Source organism: Choloepus didactylus, chromosome 18 (genome assembly GCF_015220235.1).
Source record: "Choloepus didactylus isolate mChoDid1 chromosome 18, mChoDid1.pri, whole genome shotgun sequence".
NCBI classification, from domain to species: Eukaryota; Metazoa; Chordata; class Mammalia; order Pilosa; family Megalonychidae; genus Choloepus; species Choloepus didactylus.
Genome location: NC_051324.1, coordinates 9,955,798 through 9,976,990, shown reverse-complemented (window position 1 = coordinate 9,976,990; position 21,193 = coordinate 9,955,798). Strand labels below are relative to the sequence as shown.

The 21,193-nt window shown below is 37.8% G+C and overlaps 1 protein-coding gene across 11 annotated transcripts in view; it reads left to right on the top strand.

The window, feature by feature from the left end:
* NDEL1 (nudE neurodevelopment protein 1 like 1) overlaps positions 1-21,193 on the top strand; it is a 91,593-nt gene that overhangs the window by 26,603 nt on the left and 43,797 nt on the right. For 10 of the 11 annotated variants that reach the window (XR_005212597.1, XR_005212596.1, XR_005212595.1 and 7 more), the window contains 4 exons: positions 1,092-1,228; positions 4,088-4,261; positions 8,451-8,542; positions 13,986-14,137. Coding sequence is in view for 6 of the 11 variants with exons in the window: in XM_037808404.1 (XP_037664332.1) it covers positions 1,092-1,228; positions 4,088-4,261; positions 8,451-8,542; positions 13,986-14,137 (555 nt within the window). In the remaining 5 variants the exon portion in view is untranslated. Of the gene's footprint in view, positions 1-1,091; positions 1,229-4,087; positions 4,262-8,450; positions 8,543-13,985; positions 14,138-16,855; positions 16,891-21,193 lie in introns of all 11 variants that reach the window. The other variant, XM_037808403.1, reaches the window with a different exon arrangement.

The following is a 21,193-nucleotide window of genomic DNA, read 5'->3' as shown; positions in this document are numbered from 1 at the left end:
AGTTGTTGCTCTTACTGGTTTTTCTCTAAAACATGTATCATTCATTCCTCCATCTTTCCATTTTCTTAATACTATCCTACTTTTTGTAGGTCCTTATAACTTATACCTGAATTCTGCAGTTACCTCCTACCTGATCTTTGTCTCTAATTTTTTCCTCCTTTTTCATTTTATTCTGTTTAATACTGACAGATGAATTTTCTCAAAATATTGCTTTCATTATGGTTTTGCTGGACAACCTACAATGGCTTGCTGTTACTGTTGCCAAGTTTTCAAGCATCTGTAATTAGTTATTTCTTAACCATTTCAAACACTAATGTTTGTTGAATGAATAACTAAGATGAGAAAGGCAGGAAGCAGAAAAGCAAATGAGTTTACTTTTATTCATTTATTTATTTAAATCATATTTTTTTTTACTGTAAAGCACAAATACACACATAGAAGTGACAGTCCTTGAGTTTACTTTTAATTATGAGTTTGAGGTAATAGTAGAACTTTTAAGATTAGGTTCATTCCAGGAGCTAGAAACACAAATCTAGTGCTCAGAAGGGAGTTTTCAGCTAGAGGTACACAGTTTGGAGACATTGGCATATACATCTGTATTGTACAAAATATAATCCACAGAATCAAGTATGTGTGTGTTAGGTAACCTGTTAAAATGCATGATTCTGGGCTATATTCTAGACTTACAGAATTAGAAACATTGGATTGGGGCCTGGGACTTTGTTTTAAATTCCTGTTTAATTCCTTCATACTCTAAAATTATTGAGAAACTTTTCCTGAAAATGTGTAAATTTGATTTTATTGTTTTGTTGTTCCAGTCGAGATCTAAATTATTTAATAAGTGGAGTTCCTGTAAGGTACTTTAAGGAATTTAGATGGGGATATAAAGGGAAGAAAATACATTGAATGACTCTCGGATGATAGTAGGTTGAGGCACTAATGGCACTGAGGTCAGAAGGGAGTGAGGTCATATCTGGGTTAGGCTGGCTAGGTTAGGAAGTGGCGTGAGAGAAAATGACAACTTCCGTTTATATTAACTATTTTCATATGTAATTTATTTAACTCATGGACTCTAATATGTATTTTTTTAGGGCAACGATAGTTTCACTTGAAGACTTTGAACAAAGGCTCAATCAGGCCATTGAACGAAATGCATTTTTAGAAAGTGAACTTGATGAAAAAGAATCTTTGTTGGTATCTGTACAGAGGTTAAAGGATGAAGCAAGAGGTAAATTTGTAACTTAAAGAATATTTATCTATTATCATCTTGTCCCTAAGCCAGAGTTCTAAGTAAGCTTAAGGATCATTTTTTTTTTTAAACCACACATTTATAGACTTTTGTCAGGTACTGTTCTAGAGCTTTAAACTATTAACTTATTTGATATCCACCTCGTCAACTCTATGAGGTAGGGATAATAATAACCTGCCTCATAGAGTTGATGAGGTAGGTATTAAATAGTACCTATATATTATGTATATTTATAATTACATAAAATAATTTTATAATTGAGAAATTGAGGCACAGAGAGTTTGTGTTTGTCCGAGGTCATATTGCCAGTCAGCTGGAATTCAAGCCCTGTCTGTTTCCAAAGCCTTAACTACTACCGCTGTGCATATAGTGCTTGGGTTGTGTGGGCTTTTTTCCTATTGCTTCTACCTAAACGATTTTGTGGTATGCACACAGTAACACTGTGTATGTGTACATATTGCTATATATGTATTTTACATAGAGTGAGTATATACTTTTCTTTAAAATTTCCCTTCCCCCTTCTTTTTGCTTATGTATGGCAGAATAGAGAATATTATAAAGAAGAAAATACTGCCAATTCCTTTATCTCAGGAGAACCCACTAACAGTTTGGTTTATTTTTTCCAGTCTTTTCTATGACTATACATAATCACACTTAGATTTCTTTGTATATATATTATTGAGACCATTCTCTCTCTATATATATAGTTTTTTAACATATTGCTTTTTATCTTCCTTTTTTCCCCACTCCTTAATACAATGAATATAATCCTTGCCATTAAAAAATCTTTTCAAACTTAAAAAAAAAAATTGTATAATATTCTGTTATATAGTTATGTTTTATTTAATGAGTACTTTATTATTGTTAATTTTTTGCTTTGAGCAGTGCTGTGTAGGATCCTTGTGCGTAATATTTAGGATATATTCGATTTCTTTAATATAGATTCTTAGAAGTGGCAAAGGATATAAATATTTTTAATGGTCATAGTACACGTTGCTAAATTACTTTTTAGATGTGTTGGTTCTTTACCCTCCCTGTAGCAGTGATTGAGAATGTCCTCTTGACAGTCTTTACCAGCATTGTTAATGTTAAAAATTATTTAGAAGCTAGTTTGAAGGATGAAGTTTGTTATCTCATTGTTTTAATTTGTAGTTCTTTGATTACTACTTGTGATTTAATTACTTTTGTCCAATGCTTATTGGCTGTTTTAGGAATTGTTGCTTCATGCTCTTTTCCTTTTAATTTTGAGGGGGATGGTTTATTCATCTGAAGAGCACATAATTTATATAATGCATGAAATATTAACTTTGTATCCTTTTTTTAGTATAGGTAAGTATTCTGTAGGTTAGTTGTATACCTGGAAGAAAACATTAATTTTGGGTTAAAAACTCAGTATTTGAAAACAAGAAAAATTTTGACTGTTTCAGTACTTACTTTCTAAAACAAAATATTTCATAGTGATACTTCATTAAAAATTCCAACCCATTTAAAATTATAAAAATGCACTTTGATTTTGCAATATGCACTTTGATTTTGCAGTAATCTCCAAACTACATCATTTCAAAACAAAAGGAAACGAGTTGGTAAAGAATGTTTATTTTTGCGTTACCTGGGTTCATTATGAGTTCTACTTTGAACTCTGCCCTGTTTTCTTTTTGCATATGGATATTGGCAGTTCTCTTAGGTTATAACATTTGAAATTCTAGAGGATAATTTAGACAGTAGGATTGTCATTTTTCTTTTTAAGACTATGGAAAATTTATTTTCCTGTTATAATCTTGGGGGTCCCCAGGTTTCTTTCTGGCAAAATTCCTTTCTATATCCAGGAAAAAATCTTTAGGTTTGTATGAAAAACAAGGAGTCAACTAAGTCTTTTAAGATTCATTGTCTTGAGTGTAATGAATCAGTATTTTCTGTTTGTTTGCAAAAGCACTCACTCTCATGATTTGGGTGTTCTTTTTTCACTTTTATTTTTTATTCTTGTTCTGGTTCTTTCTGATGTAAGGAAAATGTTCAGAGATAGATTGTGGTGATGAACGCATAACTATGTTATCATACTGTGGACAGTGGATTGTATATCATGGATGATTGTATGGTGTGTGAATGTATTTCAATAAAACTGAATTTAATAAAAAAAAGCACGCACTCTCTCATGTCTGAAAGGCTTCACCATCATTTGTGCTGTAGGTGCATCTGTACTCAGGTGTTTTTATATTCAAGTATTTCCCTTATCAATATTAATTCTGTCCAAAGATATAAACATTTTAAGAGTACTTTTTTTTTTAAATTTATTTATTTAAGATAGTTTACAAGAAACCACAAGATTTCTGTTATTTAAAGTTTGGGAATTTACAACCATAAAATTTATATATTTTTTTACAATTTTAATCACATACCATATAGTCCCTTCAAAGTGTACAGTCAGTGGCTCTTGGTACAATCACCATCATGCATTCATCAACACAATCAATTTGAGAACATTCTCATTGCTCCAAAAAGAAAAATCCCATACCTGTTATACCCCCCTATTATTGACACTTAATGTTGGTACCTTTGTTAACAGTTGATGAAAGAGTATTAACAATACTAACTGTTAACTATAGACCGTAGTTTACATTAGTTGTATTTTTTCCCATATACCACCCTATTATTAAGACTTTGTGAGGATTGTCCTTTTTATTTCAGTAGACAGCTGTGTAAATGAAAGTTATATAGGAAATTCTTTTTTGAGAAAGAGTAATCTAAGAAGGATGCTTTTATGGTATTTCACATGGACTTTGCTTGATGTTTCTACTCCCTCTAGTGAGTATTTCTGCTTTTGTTTGCAACATTTTACAGATTTAAGACAAGAATTAGCAGTTCGGGAAAGGCAGCAGGAAGTAACCAGAAAGTCAGCTCCCAGTTCCCCAACTCTAGACTGTGAAAAAATGGATTCTGCTGTCCAAGCCTCACTCTCTTTGCCAGCTACTCCTGTTGGCAAAGGAACGGAAAACAGTTTTCCTTCACCAAAAGGTTTGTACTGTCTTTTCTTCTTGAGACAATGGTGGATTATCAATTTAAGATGGTTTGTTGATGAAACAGGGTTGCTAAGGTTTAAACAATAGCTTCAGTTTAAAAGGTGTTAAGTCTAGTACTGTGTGAAACAGAAGAAAGAATTGTTTTCCCATTACACGGATGCATAGGAAACAATGAGATGATGGTTGCATTTAAGACAAAGGCAACTTAATAAATTGAGATTTAAATAAGTTAAAGGCTTTAGAGGAAAGTTTATTTTTTGATTATAGCAGTAATACATGCTCATATAAAAAATAAAAAAAACAAAACAGAGAAGAGTAAAAAAGAAAAAAAAAATCTGTAATCTTACCGGAGACTAACCTTTAACATTTTGAATATTTTTTTCTATTCTGTGAGCTTGTGTGTGTTTTGTATACTTCCTCACACACAAGTTTTGGGATTCATATTGAAATATAGTTTTATTTCTTGCTTTTGCCACTTAACATATCATGGGAGACTAGAGAATAGTTTTGGGTCTGCCATAGGCTTGCAGACACAGAATTGAGTTACCATTCAGACTCATGTAAAATTGGCTTGGATGAGGTGCCCATTCTGTTACATGCATTAGTTAGCTGCCATTTTCAGGGGTGATAGAGTAACTGAGTAGCACATAGAGAAAGTTCCTTTTGCCATCAACCATTTAGTACCCACGGGATAGTATCTTAGAATGGAGCTTTCAGTTTAGGTTTGGTTTAGTTTTTGCAGTTTGCAGACATTTTTCAACTACTCCCTCTCCCCCATGCTTTCCACTTCCCCCTCCCAGTCTCCTAAACTGAAGTTCTCTTTCCTCTTCCCCTTTTTTAAATACAGTTTTATCTTTCACAGTGGTATGAGAAGGTTTTCTGTCTGGGCAGTTGGTGCATTAAGCTCATCTTATCTGTGCTTCCTATAGTAGCCACTAGCCACATATGACTATTTAAATTTAAATTTATATTAAAATTAAATAAAATTAAAAATTTAATTCCTCTGTTGCATTAGCCACATTTCGGGTACTCAATAGCCACATGTAGTTAGTTGCTACCATATTGAATGGTACAGATATAGAACACTTAGATCATCACAAAAGATTCTGTTGACTGGTAACTCTGTCTCTACGTGGAAGGATTTTTCTTATTTTAGCTGAGGTGAGAGTTAGAGACCTTTGATACTGGGACTCAGAGATGAAGTGGATGAAGAGGCTGGAAGTAGAAGTGCCCGAGGTAGTAGAATTCTTTTGAAGGAAGGCCTGCATATATTTTCAGGATGTGATATGGTTATTGATTTGTTCATGAGCAGAGGCAAGTATATCAAAAACAAGTGACAGTAAGAAAACAGATGAGTTAAAGGATCTTTTGAGTGGGGATAACATTTGCTAGAATATTATTTATAAAAACATACTGTGAAGGAAACTCTAATCTAGAATATGTAAAAACAATTTTGACTATTATTTACAATGTCAGAAAATGACACTGTCTATCCAGAATTATGGGGAAGCCCTTCAGTGATTTCTGTAATACATGTTAATCATATAAACTTCCTTCAGGCAATTAAACATGGAGTCAGGATGAAGATTAAATTAACTATGGTCTTTATCCTCTGATTTCTTGGATTAAGATCCTTTAAGTGGAATATCTACTTTTCTATTACACATTCACCCACACGTGGATTAGACCTGGTGTGTGTCCTTCACTTATCCTGCAATCTTGGATAAGTCATTTATGTTTTCTGAGCTTAGTTCCCTATACATATAGTATGGGGATAATCCTTTTTCATCCTGGCTTTGCCTTGTTAGGAGGTGAAATTGGATGAGGTGTGTGAATTGCTGTATAGTTGTAAGGTTTTACTAATAGTGCTAGACTGTGCTGAGTTTGCTGCTGAGGTCATCAGAGCAGATAATATGCAGATTACGCGGTCATCAGAAGCTCTCACTGTCATGTTTCCAGAATGACTGCTTATATATTTGAGGACTTTACAATTACTAATATCTGAGCTTTAACAAAGTTTTGATCTTATACAAGAAGTTAGAATTATACAGATAAGTTCTGAAAATTCTTTGGTTGAATAGTAATCAGAAGAGTGAGGAGCCTCAGTTGAGGTAACACCCAGAGGAGATGCACATTCTTTTATGACTCCTTAGAGATTTCATTCAGGGTCTCGGTGGGTCAACAGAACATAGAGCCTCCTCTGGCCCAGCGTTATGATATGTTAACCCTAAGGCAGTAATATATGTCCAAAATAGACACAGTTTTAGACTGGAACTATTAAAAGGAACTTGCACTAATAACCTAAAAGCTGATATGTGCTGGATCACTGCAGTTTCATTACAAGAAAGTCAGCACAGAAACGGTGAGAAGCAGGTCAGAGTAATCAGTGACCATCTTGAAGAGCTGATCTCTCTCTGTGAAGTGGTTTATCTTTAATGGCATTTTATTTATACCATGTTTGTTTCCAAAAAGCATTAAAAATGAGTTACCATAAAAGCACAGATTTAATAATACGTAAAATAGAAAATTTGAGGCAAATAGGGAAAAAAACTGAGATCCAGAAATCCTTACAAGGGAAGTACAACAACTTATATCAAATTGAGCACCTCTTATATACCATACATTGTTCTAGATGCTGGGGGTATAGTGGTGAAAGAAGGCAAAGTTCCTGCCTTCATGGGATTATATTCTAAAGGGGAAGGGCAGTAAACAAACCAACAAAAAAGTATTTTTGGTGCTGATCAGTGCTCTGTAGAAAACAGAGATAAATGATAATAGCTAATATTAAGTGCTATGTGTGCTAGGCATTTTTAAAGTATATTAACTAATTTAAACTTCGGAATCACTTTATGATATAAGTGCTGTGATTAGCCCCCTTTTCTGTAATGGCAGAGTCAGATTTGTATCCAGTGGTTTAGCTCAAGAGCTCTTAACCACTATGCTGTACAATCTTAAAACTAAATTGAAGAAATGATAATGACTGAAAATCTTTACTGTAGGGTCTGAAAGAAGATGTGAATAAACAATCGTGGTACATGACTCTGAATGGGAAGACTTAATTTTTTTACAATATCCGTTCTTCTCAAATCAATCTATACTTCAATTCTAATAAATATTTTGACAGGATTTTTTTTTTAAATGATAAATTGATTTAAAAATTATTCTAGAGCAGTAAATGGGCAAGAAGAGCCAGGAAAAATTTCAAACAGGCTAATAACAAGAAATGACTTTGCCCTTCAAGATATCAAGTATAATTTAACACTAATAAAATAACATACATCTGGTGGGATAGACTAGTAATTCAGTGGAACTGATACATATTCATATATTTAGGAATTTAGTCTATGTTATAGCATCATTTCAACTGAGGTTAATATTCTTCACTAAATGGTATTAGGATAATTGACTGTCCATTTGGAGGGGAAAAACTTAGATATCCACCTTATAGGTAAATATAAATTCCAGTTGAATTAAGTGATCTAAATGTACAAAAAAAAATTAGAAAAGTAATAGAAGAAAAGATGGGGAACATTTTAATAATATTGACATGGGGGAAGCCAAAGGTTCTCCCCTGAAACACAAAGTTTAAAAGTTAAATGTCATACTGGGAGATGCCACATATATGAAAGACCACAGGTGACTATCCATAATGTATAGTGCCTTTACAAATTGATTAAAGGGAAGTAGAAAAAAGTGCAGGTAATGAGCAGTTGATTTCCAGAAGAAGAGATTCAAATGACTAGTTATCATGAAAGTAAATAATTAAAACAACATGCCTTATCAAATTGGAAAATAAAATTGGTTTTATCTAATAATATTGAAGTCACTGCCATAAAGAGTTGCTGATATTGACACAACCATTTTGGAAAGCATTTGGCAGTATTTATTAAGATGGAAAAATGGGCATATCTTCTGACCTAGCAGTTCTAATTTTAGGCATCTTCTCCAGAAATACCTGTCCTTGTAGCATCATTTATAGTGATGAAAAATTGATATAATCTAAATATCTGTCAATTGGAGAATGTTTAACCACACTTATTGTAGCTCCACTCTATACTTTTATCCATAGTTTGGAATACTGTATTGATTTTGCATGTAGAGTATGCTATTTTGTACCATCAACAACAAAACCCAAATGTAAAGGGACCTAAAAGTGTAGTCACCCACCTTTTATTTTTCTCTAGCTATACCAAATGGTTTTGGTACCAGTCCACTAACTCCTTCCGCGAGGATATCAGCACTAAACATCGTGGGGGATCTCTTACGGAAAGTAGGGGTAAGCATTCAATTATTTATCCGTAGGTACCAATACCTAGGTATTGAATTATTTCTTGATTTGAAGCGAGGGAAGAAAAAAGGATACCTTCTTGTGGTAAAGGCTGTAATTATGCTGAAAAGCAAAAGCATCCAGTGACTTGCTGAGACTGCTCCAGATAAATACCTCCAGGGCTTGGGCTTGCCCTTGCCTCTCTGACCCGTGCCCTGAGCTCTTAAGTTACGACTTGGGCATTCTCTGTGTTCCTTATTGCTGTTTCTGCATCATGACTCCTCCATCCTTGTCTAAAATATGTCCTGTAAGGCCTGCTGTGTGTCTTATACCACCTTCTAATTCTGTTTTTTGCAGCTGCCTCCCATCTTCCTAGTCACTCCCTGATTTTTTGTAACATAGTACTTGAGCCTTGGCATCATTTTCCATATGGGGTCTTGTCCTGGTGGTGCTGTTCCTTGGCCGCCTCGACTTCAGTGCCTTTTCCTTGGCTCTAACCTTGTATCCCAGAAAAGTTTGGTTTTGGAGATAGTAAACTTGTTTTGTTGCTTATTCACATTTTTACTCTGAAAAATACCTACTTTGCGACCTCACCAGGAGTAGTACTCAGGATTTTTTTTTTTTTTTTCCAATCTGTCTCTTGCTTTCACTTTCTTCCTCCTCATCTGTGATCACCCTGATCCCTTCTGTCACTGTTACTTCATGGTCTCTTTGGCTGTGATGGAGACCTGCAGTCTGGATCCGTGAAGCAATTGGACTTCTCCTTTCCTGCCCCTAGATCACTGGAAACAAGTCTACAGCCATGTGGGCTTTCTAGCATTGGTTAGCTTCCTTTCCTTTTTCCTCTCAGCTTCTCTTACCTCTCTTTTCAATAACCTACCCTGCTGCAGCTTTACACTCTCCACGGCCTCTTCCCTTATTTATTTATTTATTTATTTTTGTGATCCTGAAAAAATTGGAAATTGAATTGTACTTTATATAACGAAGAACTGGGAGGTGAAGACATAAGGTTTTATGTTTATCTTTTCTGGTTCATAAAATCAATTATTTTCTTACCATCAGATTAAATCTGCATGTTGAAGTTACTGTTAAAAATAAAATGCATAAATTCATCATACAGTACATAGATAATCCACTCCCAAGATAACCAGTTTCTTAGTCCTTTTAAGAGTTATGATATTTGCTTCTGTAACTTAAAATAATGTGCTTATTTTTCTGTGTATTGATTTATCAATATTAAACAAAAATGAGTTTAGCTCACCTCTCAATTTTTTCCCCCAATTGGCTGTTTTTATAACTTTAAATAACATGCTTAAACCTCTGTTTCTGAGTTTATTAGACTGTGTCTCATCTTCCTATACTTTGTCTTTCTCTCTCATACTTTCTTTCTTGCCATCCCTTCTTAAATTCTCTATCAGTTGATTCTGAAAATTGAAAATTAGTCAACAGTATTTACAATATTATACCCATGTAAATATTATTTATTGCATAATTATAGAGGATGAATTGGCATCTTAGATTATTATATTTCTGCCACTGAAAAGATAAATGTTTCAAGCATTTTGTTATTTACTCAAAATCATATCAGGTTTTAGTTTGCTTCATATTTATATCATAGCTGACTTGTATACCTTTTTCTTTTCCCAGTGTTCTAATGGTCTTTCTTTCTTGTAGATAGAAAAAATATGTACTACTTTTTGCTGTGTCTCTCACATCATTCAGCTTCTTACTCATACTGTTAACTGAATGTTCTAATAAGCTTCTTGGGCTGCTTCAAAGCTCTCACTTCTGAATTTTTCTTCATGATACTCTTTGTCTAGTTCTGCCTATTCTTGGACCTCATGTCATCTTCTTTCTTTGTTCCTTGTTTTGCTTTAATATATCTTAAGAAATTTTTTCAGAAATAGTGCATGAAAGTTATATTGTAGTCCTTGTAAAGCGTATCTATTCAGCTGACAGTCTATCTTCTAAAATTTCATCAAAATCTTCAGTCTGCTTTTATCTACTGGCTCCTCCATGCTTTTATGATTATTTCATTTTATATTTCTGTACAATACTTAGTCCGCTGACTTGAACTGGAAGCCCCATCCTCACTCTTGCATCCTATGCCAAATCAAGGCCCTCTGATTTAAACTTCTTTGAGTCCCTCTCTTACCTTCTGTTATTATCCTCCCTTTTTTTCTTTTGTTTGTAACCATTCTTCCTTCTTGTCACATTGGTAAAAATATATTCCTGCCCATGGCTAATTTGTCCCTCTGTGTTTTTGAATCCTATTCCTTCTTATCCTTAATTTTGCCTGTATCATTAACCTCTCTCTGACTCATTGTTCATATATATATATAACATTTATGTATATTAATGTTTAATGTAATATTTATGTATTACCTGTTATATATGATGTGCATAATATATATAATTTATATGTAATGTTTATATATTACTTATTACAAAATTTTATCTTAAAAAAAAATAAAAGCAGCTATTCTTTCTGTGCCGGTTTGGGTGTGTTATGTCCCCCAAAATGCCATGTTCTTTAATGCAATCTTGTGGGGGCAGTGGTATTAGATATTAGTGTTGATTAGGTTGGAATCCTTTGATTGAGTGTTTCCATGGAGATGTGACTCACTCAACTGTGCGTGAAACGTTTGAATAAATTATTTCCATGGAGATATGGATTCCACCGATTCAGGGTGGGTCTTGATTTAATCACTGGAGTCCTATAAAAGAGATCACAAACGGAAGGACCTTGGAGCAGCAGAGATAAACATTTTGGAGATAGCTGTTGAAAGCAGACTTTTGCTAGCCCAGAGTTTGCCTGGAAGAAACTAAGAGAACACCCCCAGACGCCTGGAGAGGAACATCCTGGGAGAAAGCCATTTTGAAAGCAGAACCTCGGAGCAGACTCCAGCCAAGTGCCTTCCCAGCTAACAGAGACCTTCCAGAGGCCATTGGTGTTCTTCAGTGAAGGTAGCCTATTGTTGATGCCTCTGTTTGGGCACTGTTATGGCTCTAGGTCTATAATTTTCTAACCAAATAAACCTCCTTTATGAAAGTCAATCCGTTTCTGGTATTTTGCCTAATGGCAGCATTAGCAAACTGGAATACTTCTTTTTACCTTATGTCTTTCTTTGGCTCTCATCCTCTTTCCCTCTTTGCTGCACAGCCAAGCTTTTTGAAAACATGTTTACATTTGTTGTTAGCACTTTGGACTGCCTTTGCCCTCCCAAGTCATTCTAGTTTGGGTTCTATTCCTGCTGACCCCACTAAAACTGTTCACTGATGATTTCAGTGCTATCTAATCCAATGGATGCTGTTCTGTCCTAATTTTACTTGAAATGTTTATCACTGACCTTTTTAATAAAAAAAATGCATTCTTTCCTCTGCTTCATTGATGCCATGTCATGGTCTGCTTCTTCCCTTTCAGTCTGTTCCTTCTTAGTCATCTTTTTGGCTCTCCCCAGCCCCATTCCAGTGTTGGTTTTACTCAGAGTTTTGTCCTTGATTTTCTGATTCATTATTCACAACTGTGGTTTCCTCTACCAGTTGGCATGGATTTCTCCTAAATCTTTATCTCTAGACTACCATTTTCCCCTCGTGCTAGACCCACTCCTTATACTTGGATGTCTCACTGACACCTTAGACACAACTAATGCCTGCTGTGTGGTACTCAGCATATATTTGAATGACTGACTGTCTTTGTTCTGGTTTGCTAAAGCTGTCATTATGCAAAATACAAGAAATGGATTGGCTTTTATAAAGGGGATTTATTAGGTTATAAATTTCCGGTTTTAAGGCCATAAAAGAGTCCAACTAAGGCATCAACAGGAGGAAACCTTCGCTGAAGAAAGGCCAATGGTGTCCGGAACCTCTGTCAGGTGGGAAGGCACAAAGCTGGCGTCTGCTGATCCTTTGCTCCTGGTTTCAAAACAGCTTTCTCCAAAATGTCTCTGGGCTACTGTCTCTCTTAGCTTCTCTCAGCCCTCTGCTTGGCTCTCCTAGGGCCTTTCTCTAAGTATCTCAGAGTCCTCTTTTAGCCTCTCTGGGGTAAACTCTGGGCTTCATCTCTTAGCTTAGCATCTCCAAACGTCCTTCTCTCTGCATCTCCAAGAGTCTCCAAGCATCAGCGTCTGTGTTGGCTCCTGAGCTCTCTTAAGTACTCCAGTGAACCAGTCAAGACCCACCCTGAATGGGCGGGATCACATCTTCATGGAAATAATCTAATCAAAGGTCCTAGCCCACAAGATTGGAATAAAAGAATATGGCTTTCTGGGGTCCATTACAGCTCCACACCAGTACAGCCTTGAATGTAGGAAACGAGTAGCTTTCACTTTCCACTATGTGTGTATGTTTAAGAAATTGCTGAAGTAATGCTTATTCAGAGGCTTGTCCTACAAGGTCATTATCTCTCTTCCTTCTCTCTGTCATTGTTTTACTACCTCATTGTACCTTTTTCATAGGAAAGAAGGAGAAGAGAAAGAAGTTTCAGTCTTTTTGTTGCCATTTCTTAACTCTTATTGAAATTCTGGGGGAGGAAGGGGTTCAAATAGGTTTTCAAAGTGAAGTATATATTATCTGTGGATTTAACTTATGCATTTGTAGCCCCTTAATATAATGGTTAATAGGAATGGACTATATTTTTGGTCATATTCGTTTATTTTTGCCTTCATTTGGCCAAAGTGTTAATGAGAAAGGGGTAGTACATAATGTCTGTGTGTGAGGGAAATAGAGGAGAAGCTCCTGTTCTCTTTATTTCATCTCTTCCTTTGTAGAGCTTGGTTCTGGCCTGATGTTGTGGTGACAGGTGCTGAATTAGGGTACCCAATTTAGAGGTTAATGCTCAGGGGTGCTGTCATTTTCAGGTGGATTATTTAAATATAGACAAAGGGTATTAGTTAGACATTTTACATTGTGCTCTTAGAAATAAAACATCTTTAGTTTTATGTGAGGTATTATAAATGCGCTCATCCATTCTGATGTAGTAGAAAAAATAAACCAAGGGACCTCTACAAGAATTGGCTGCTTTAAAAAAAATTCTTAAGTGATGTTTTTGGATTCTTTATAGTGTTTCCTCCCAAAACATACTTGCAGACATATACACACACCAACTAGCCAATCAACAAACAGTCACAACTCAGAGGGAAACAGTGAATATGGCCAAGAGCCCTGGGGTCTGTCTTTACCTAATTTTGCCACATTTTTCTTAGTTGTAAGGTGAGACTTGTCTCTGTATATCCCACATTACTACTGAGAGGAATAAGTAAAGTATTCTGAGATCATTAGAAAGGGACTCAGTATAAACTCCCTCTTTCACTAGAAAGGTGATTGTGGCTCAGTATGCACTGTTGTCAAATGAGAGTGAGGTTGGAGTCTTGAAATAGAAATAGTTTGAAATGCAGATTTTTGAGTGTAATTATGGTTTTGACAACCAAATGATTCTTTCTTCCTTTCATAGGCTTTAGAATCCAAATTAGCAGCCTGTAGGAATTTTGCAAAGGACCAAGCATCACGAAAATCCTATATTTCAGGGAATGTTAACTGTGGGGTGATGAATAGCAACGGCACAAAATTCTCTCGTTCAGGGCATACGTCTTTCTTCGACAAAGGGTAAGTCCTGCCTGGAAATTTTAAATAATAATTTTTGAATAATAAAGTTGAAGATTATTAAGCGAGCTTTTTGAAGCTTCGACCATGTAAACCCAGTGTGATAAACCTCCTTGAAGCTTGTTATCATTCAGATCTCAGGGGACTTGAAATCTGTTGTCATCCTTAGTCCCTGTGGAGTCTGTTGCCCTGGGAACCCTAGCTGTGAGCTTCCGTCCTGGGAAGCAGACTTGAGGGACGGTACTGCCGGGCTCTAAGGTTGAAGAAGGAACTGTGTCGTCTCTGTTCTCCAGGTGCTCACGGGCTAGGAGACCTTCTTGGCAAATATCTTTTAAACGTAGAAGAGAACACTGCAATTATGTGTATGCAAAATCTGCAACAAACCTTCTGTCTGAAGATTTTAGAAAAATATAAGGCCCTATACTGTTTTTGTATGATATAAAGGTATTTTTCAGGGGAATTGAGAATTTTTTAAAAAGTCTTAAGATTGAAGCAGTCACACATCCTTACTGCAAAAATTTCAGTTGGTACAGAAATATATAATGTAAAAAGTAAATGTTTTCCCACTCTTCTTGCATCTTTACAGTTATTCCTAGGCATGTAAAACCATATTTTCCTGCATCTGCTAGAGGCTTTTTTAAAACATACTTCTGGGATTGTACTTTAAATATCGCTCTGCAACATGTCTATCATGGCTTAGATTACTAATAACTCTCCACGTCTGTACATATTGTTCTACCTCATTTTATTTTAATACTGCATGGTTATACTCTCGTATGGGTGTGCCTTAATTTAGGACCTGTGGTCTGGGAACTCTGACCTTGTCGTCAAAGGTAGCTGTTAATCGGAACAGCAACTGAGAGACCCATGGGCCCTTCCAAGGTCTCTGCTTTTAGTAATAGTGGTAGTTCCTTCTTGTTTTTCTGTAAAAACAATGCAGATTCAGGTCTGGAAATTTTTGTAATTTTATAAAGGAGCTTATATTTTCTGCTTTCCTCAATAATTATGATACTTTCATGGAGGACCTATCTGATACACAGTTCATTCTAAAAAGACTCTTATTGTCCTTCCTCTTAACATGGAGTGTTTTGGTTTATCTCTGTGCCCTGGAAATTACATACATTTCATTAAAGACATAGTTTATTTAAAGCACATTCTAAAATATCAATATATAATATCAGAACTTTTTTTTTAACCTTTAGAGTTCCTCAGATGGGGTAAGTGTAAAATTAATTTTCCTCAGGTTTAGGAGATTCAGGCAAACTTGAGGACTTGCCTCTATTTTTATCCTGTCATAGTAAATGGAATAGATAGATACAGAGACGGTTTGAGAGGTAGCCTTTATGAGTCTTGAGAACAGTGCCTAATTGTTTTTCCAGCTGCACGTTCATGAACCATAACTGGCTTGGTGGGACAAATACCTTAGTGTGTGGAAAGTCCTTAGGAACAGTCACGAGGGGGAGGGACAGTGTCTGTTCAGGCTCACTGCTCCCGTGAGTGGACGCGGCTGCCACTTGACCTCTGATGCGGAGCACGGGGCGGGGGGGATGATTGCCCGGAGGTAACCCAGTCCCCCCACCCCAGGGAGATGTGAAATCAGTGTAGCCTGCAGCCGGGAGGGTCAGCTCGGGTCCTCCGACTGAACCTCTGGGCCCTGAGGGGCATCCTAGATGCTTGGGGGGGCTTTGTCTCCAGAACTGAAATTGAAAGTATACCTCTCAACAGAAATAGTTACACGTTTTTTAGATTTTGTTTAAATATTACACATATATGGTACTGTTTCTGTTAAGAATTAAGTATGCTTTTGTGGGTTGACCTTTTCTCAACTGTTGAGTTTTTATGCTAATTGGATAATGTACACTGTAATATTAACCTACAATTGCTTGAGTTAACTGTATCTGGTGTCCTGAAGATAACTTTGGCTGGGTTTTCTTGCTTTGCTTTGATCTGGCTTTCCTCTGGCCTTCCTGGCTTTTTACTTCTTCTTCTGCTGACCTGTTGACTAGATAAAAACCCAGATGGTTATGCACCAGCTGCAGAAGGAAATCAGCTTCATTATGAAATCTGACAGGTTAAAAAAACAGGAGTTCTTATAGAAACATAGAAGTGTGGCTTGTAGTTTCATTTCAGCACAGGAAAGAGCGCTCCATTTACAGAGGCCTTTGGTTCTAGACCTCACTCCCAAGGAATCTGTCAGGAACATGGTCATATTAGCTTTACTATCACGACTAGAAACCAATAGGAGGATTGTTCAGGGGAAAGAGTTAATCAGAGTTTGCGTGTGTGCGCATGTATGCGGTGTACATTGTATACCCCATCCTCTCACCCCCCTCAACCCCTCAACATCTTCAGATAAAAATGAGACTTTACCTCATACAGCAATATATTACTTTATGGGTTTCAAAATGTTCTCTAACTTCTGGTTATTTGAAGGTTCCATGGAATCAGGATTTTATCTAGTCTGTCATAACTTTTGCCAGTCCCTGACAGATGGGTTGCTGTGCCTGCTTTGGGAGTCTTGCTGTTTCCTTCAGCCACTAAGAACCTTTGGTATTGCTCATCTAAAAGGATACAAATTTGTATCACTTGCCCTATTTTTGTAAACTTTCTGATTTCTTTTGGGCTGTGTGTAGGTGGGCATGGACTAATTTTGGGTCACAGTGTAAAAAATAGTATTTGTGTTACTGTTTAATGTTTTTTCCTTTTTTGTTTTTTTATTAGGCAAGAAAAAGTCATATTTCCCACGTTGCTCATGGGTAACTGAATTTGTTTGCTGTGTTCTTTTTTCATTCTTTTTCAATCACGGTGTGTGGTGGCAACACATTGACTGGAACTGATTTTACTAACTGCATGGGGCTGACTCAGCTTTAACCAACTTACAGCCCATGAGAGAGCTTTCAAGTTCCTGTTTGACTTGGCTTTATACCATTATTAGTTCAGCTGTTCAAAACAAAAGCAAATGAGTTGCAGTACTCCTGGGTCAGTTGTGACTAGCATGCGTGTTGGCTTCCTGACATGAGGCAGGGGCTGCAGTGATGGCCTCAGGAGTCAGGCGGGTGGAGGGTCAGTGTCTGGGCCCAGGCACATGTGGGCCTTCTTCGTGGGACTGGGGTTCTTCCTGTTCCTGAGGGCCTTTTCTCAAAGTAGGCACCAGTGATGGTGGAGTCTGGCTGAGTGGGGTCACCCTCACTCTGCACCCACCCTTGCATTCTCACGTTGGGATGGTAGAAGGGGACATGAGGATATCTTATGGTAACCTTATGTTTCACAATTTCTGGCTTGTAGAACCTGCGCTGAGGACTGTAGCTGGCTGTAGCTGCTCTGTGCTTCCATTTGTCCATCTAAACAGGGAGACTGGGGGTCTGGAGTGTGTCTGCCTACTCTTCCGAATTAGCTTGGGCCCACTCGTGTCCTTTGTTTTATTGCCCTCTCCAGTGTGCCCATCCTTGCTTCTTTGACAGATTTGGAGTTTTCATCCTTTATCTCGGTTGCATTAGGTTTGTCCTCTTGACCAGCTTCTAAACATGCACTGGTTCTTTTCTCTTTTTCACTTCATCCTTTGCCATTTTGTGACTGACCTTAGCACCTTTTCTTAGCTGGATTCTCTATATTTTAGACTCTTTAGGTAGATTTTGGTGGTAAGAGCATGTAATTTCTTAGTTTCTGGGACCTCTTTTACTAGAAGATTCTCAGATCTGTATCTCCATCCCCTGTTCTCTCTCCTTTCAGTCCTGTGTTGTCTGCTGAGACATTTCCCTTTGGCCTTTAATATTCACTGAAACCAAATGTGTTAAGTGTGGAGGTGTTTCTTCTCTTGGAAACCTTTTCCCATTGCATAATTTTATGGTTTCCTGAAGGTCTTCAGAACCACACTGATAATCCCACTTCTGGGGTCAGCTTTATTCTTCCTCTAATCTCTTACTTGCTGTTTCTTGACTCAGAAGAGAGGTGCTAGGTGGGATCCGAGCAGATTGTTTATTCTCACTCTATTCTCATACCTTCTAATCAACAGTTCCCATTTCCATCCACACAGAGACATTATTTATCTAGTTTCTTGTTTTTCCTTTATATCCTGGATGGCACCATTTATTTTTCCTGCTAGAGCTTCCTTGGGGAGCACCAAAGTGGTTGTTTACTGAGGGCTGGTGACCTTCTGGTGACCAGGAGGAGCCTGGGGAAGAGTAATGGGCTGGGGATCTGGGACAGGCTGCGGGCCTGACTTCCTCGTTGATGGGTTCCCCAGGTAAGCTCAGGTAAATAACTAGGTCTTTTCTTGTCTTGGCTTCATTATAAGAGTAACAGGGGGGATGAACTTGATGTTCTTTAAAGGTTCATCGAGCTTGAAATTGCCAAAATCCCAGCCCCAAACCCACATATGGAGCCATCCTCACAGTTGCTGCCTTGGCATGCCTCTGCGGAACAGATGCCAAGTTCTTGCTCCTTTTTGCCAAGCTTGGGCAAGCTTTGGGGTGTTGGATATCTGTGGTATAACTTGCCGTGGTGCCATATTCTGTGAGGGCAAAGAATCTGGGTGCACATGTTGACAGCAGAGGTCATATGTGAGGCCTGCCCATCTGTCCCTGAGGTTTCCAGGAGAAGCTGGCATTGGAGACTCTGGGACTAGCAAATGACAAATGACAAAGGGGTTATATTATTTGAAGGCTTTGGTGGCAAATAGGGTGTGGTCCCTGCTCCCCAGAGAGGCACAGGCATGTAGCCTTGGGAGAGTTGGGGAGGCTGATTTAGCGTTTTCACAGGGAAAATGCTCAGAAGTCAGACTTTCCTCAGGCCAGAAAGCAAAGGGTATAACCTAGGATGTTCATCACCGAAGTAAGAAAGTGTACCACGGGGAAAAAATTACATTTGTCAGAGCCACCATCCTGTTACTCTTGGACAGTGTGTAGGTGGCTTGATTTCAAGCTAGAAATACAGACTTTGAAGCTAGTTGTTTTTTTTTCCAATTCAGTTTTATTGAGATATATTCACATTCCTACAGTCATCCACAGTGTACAATCAGTTGTTCACAGTACCATCATGTAGTTGTGCATTCATCACTGCAATCAATTTTTGAACATTTTCATTACTCCAAAAAGATGAGAATAAAATACAAGTAAAGAACCCCACACAAAACATCCCAGCCCCCACCCCCCCATTATTCATTTAATTTTTGTTCCCATTTTTTCTACTCATCTGTCCGTGCACTGGATAAAGGGAGTGTGAACCACAAGGTTTTCACAAACACACAGCCACACCACGTAAGCTACATAGTTATAAAATTGTCTTCAAGAATCAAGGCTACTGGGTTGCAGTTCAACAGTTTCAGGTATTTCCCTCTAGCTATTTCAAAACACTAAGAACTAAAAAGGGATATCTATATAATGCATAAGAATAACCTCCAGAATGACCTTTCGACTCTATTTGATATCTCTCAGCCACTGAAACTTTATTTTGTTTTCATTTCTCCCTTCTGGTCAAGGAGACTTCCTTAGTCCCATGATGCCGGGTCCAGGCTCATCCCTGGGAGTCATGTCCCACGCTGCCAGGGAGATTTACACCAGGGGAGTCATGTCCCATGTAGTGGGGGGAGGGCAGTGAGTTTACCTGCAGAGTGGGCTTAGAGAGAGGCCACATGTGAGCATCAAAGAAGGTTCTCTGGGGAAGACTCTTAGGCACAATTATAAGTTGGCTTAGCCTCTCCTTTGCAGTAAAAAGCTTCATAATTGGAAGCCCCAAGATCGAGGGCTTGGCCTTCTAAATTGGTAGTTCCCAGTGCTTGTGAGAATATCAGTAATTCCCCAGGTGGGGAAGTTTAATATTTCTGCATTTTTCCCCAGTCCCTCAGGGGTGCTTTGCAATGCTTTGCAAATGCATTTTTATTTTCTGCCCAAATTAGTTTGGGATGTGTCAGGGTTGCACACTAACCTGTACAAAACCAACCAGATCTTACTCCCTATTCAAATTTCCATGTAATTATGGTGTTAGAATAAACTGTAAAAGTTAAATTATTTAGTGTGCTACAGAAAATATAGATTTTGCACCAAATAAACATCTCTTCCTTTGGTCTCACTGAAGTTGAAGTTTTAAAACACAGTCAGTGTTGTCTGAAGCTAGTTTTTTCAACCAGAGAGTGTTAGTTTCCTCAGCTGTTCAAAGCAATACCATGAAATGGGTTGGGTTAAACAATGGGAATTTATTTGCTTATGGTTTTGAGGCTGGGAAAATGTCTAAATCAAGGCATCATTAAGGGGATGCTTTCTTCCCGTCTGCTGGCAATCCTTGACTTCTCTGTCACATGGCAGGGCACATGATGACATCTGCTAGTCTTTCCCTTTTCTTTCAGGTTTCATTGCTTCTGTAGCTTCCTGCACATGTCTAAATTCATTCCATTTATTAAGGACTCTAGTAATAGGATTAAGACTCATCCTGATTGGGCTGGGCCACACCTTAACTGAAGCAGCCTCATCTAAAGATCCTACTTACATCCACAAGAATGGATTAGATTTAAGAACATGTTTTTCTGGGGGTATCTACAGCTTCAAACTGCTACACAGGGCTTCTGAGTCCCATAGATTTAGACATCTGTTTCTTCTAAATAGTCAGGAGTCATTTGTCAAGTCTCTGCATGTTTGTGTTTCTATGAGATTGCATTTCCCTCTTCAGTGTATGAAATAGTGTGGGCTATATGTATATCTGTGCTAATTTTTTTTTAAGGGAAACTTTCTATGTGAGTCTATTCAACTCCCAGACCCTCCAGTGAGCAGGTGGGGGGCAGTGATGGGCAGGTGATGCCGATCATTTGGCTCCACCTCCCAAATGGCTGGTGGGACAGATTTCCCAGAAAGCATTTTAGTAAGGAAAGGCTAAAGCCCCCTGGGAGGGGTTCCAGGCTTGGTGCTCATACCCTCACTGCTTCCCAGGGCTGTACTGCCAGGGGCCGGGGCAGGGGGCTCTCCACATCGCTGGGCCCTCGGGTGCTGGGACCTGGCTGTGGGCTCTTGTGCTGGGCTGGGCTGGGCTGGGCTGGTTGCTCATGACTCTGCAGAGAAGTGCACCCATCTG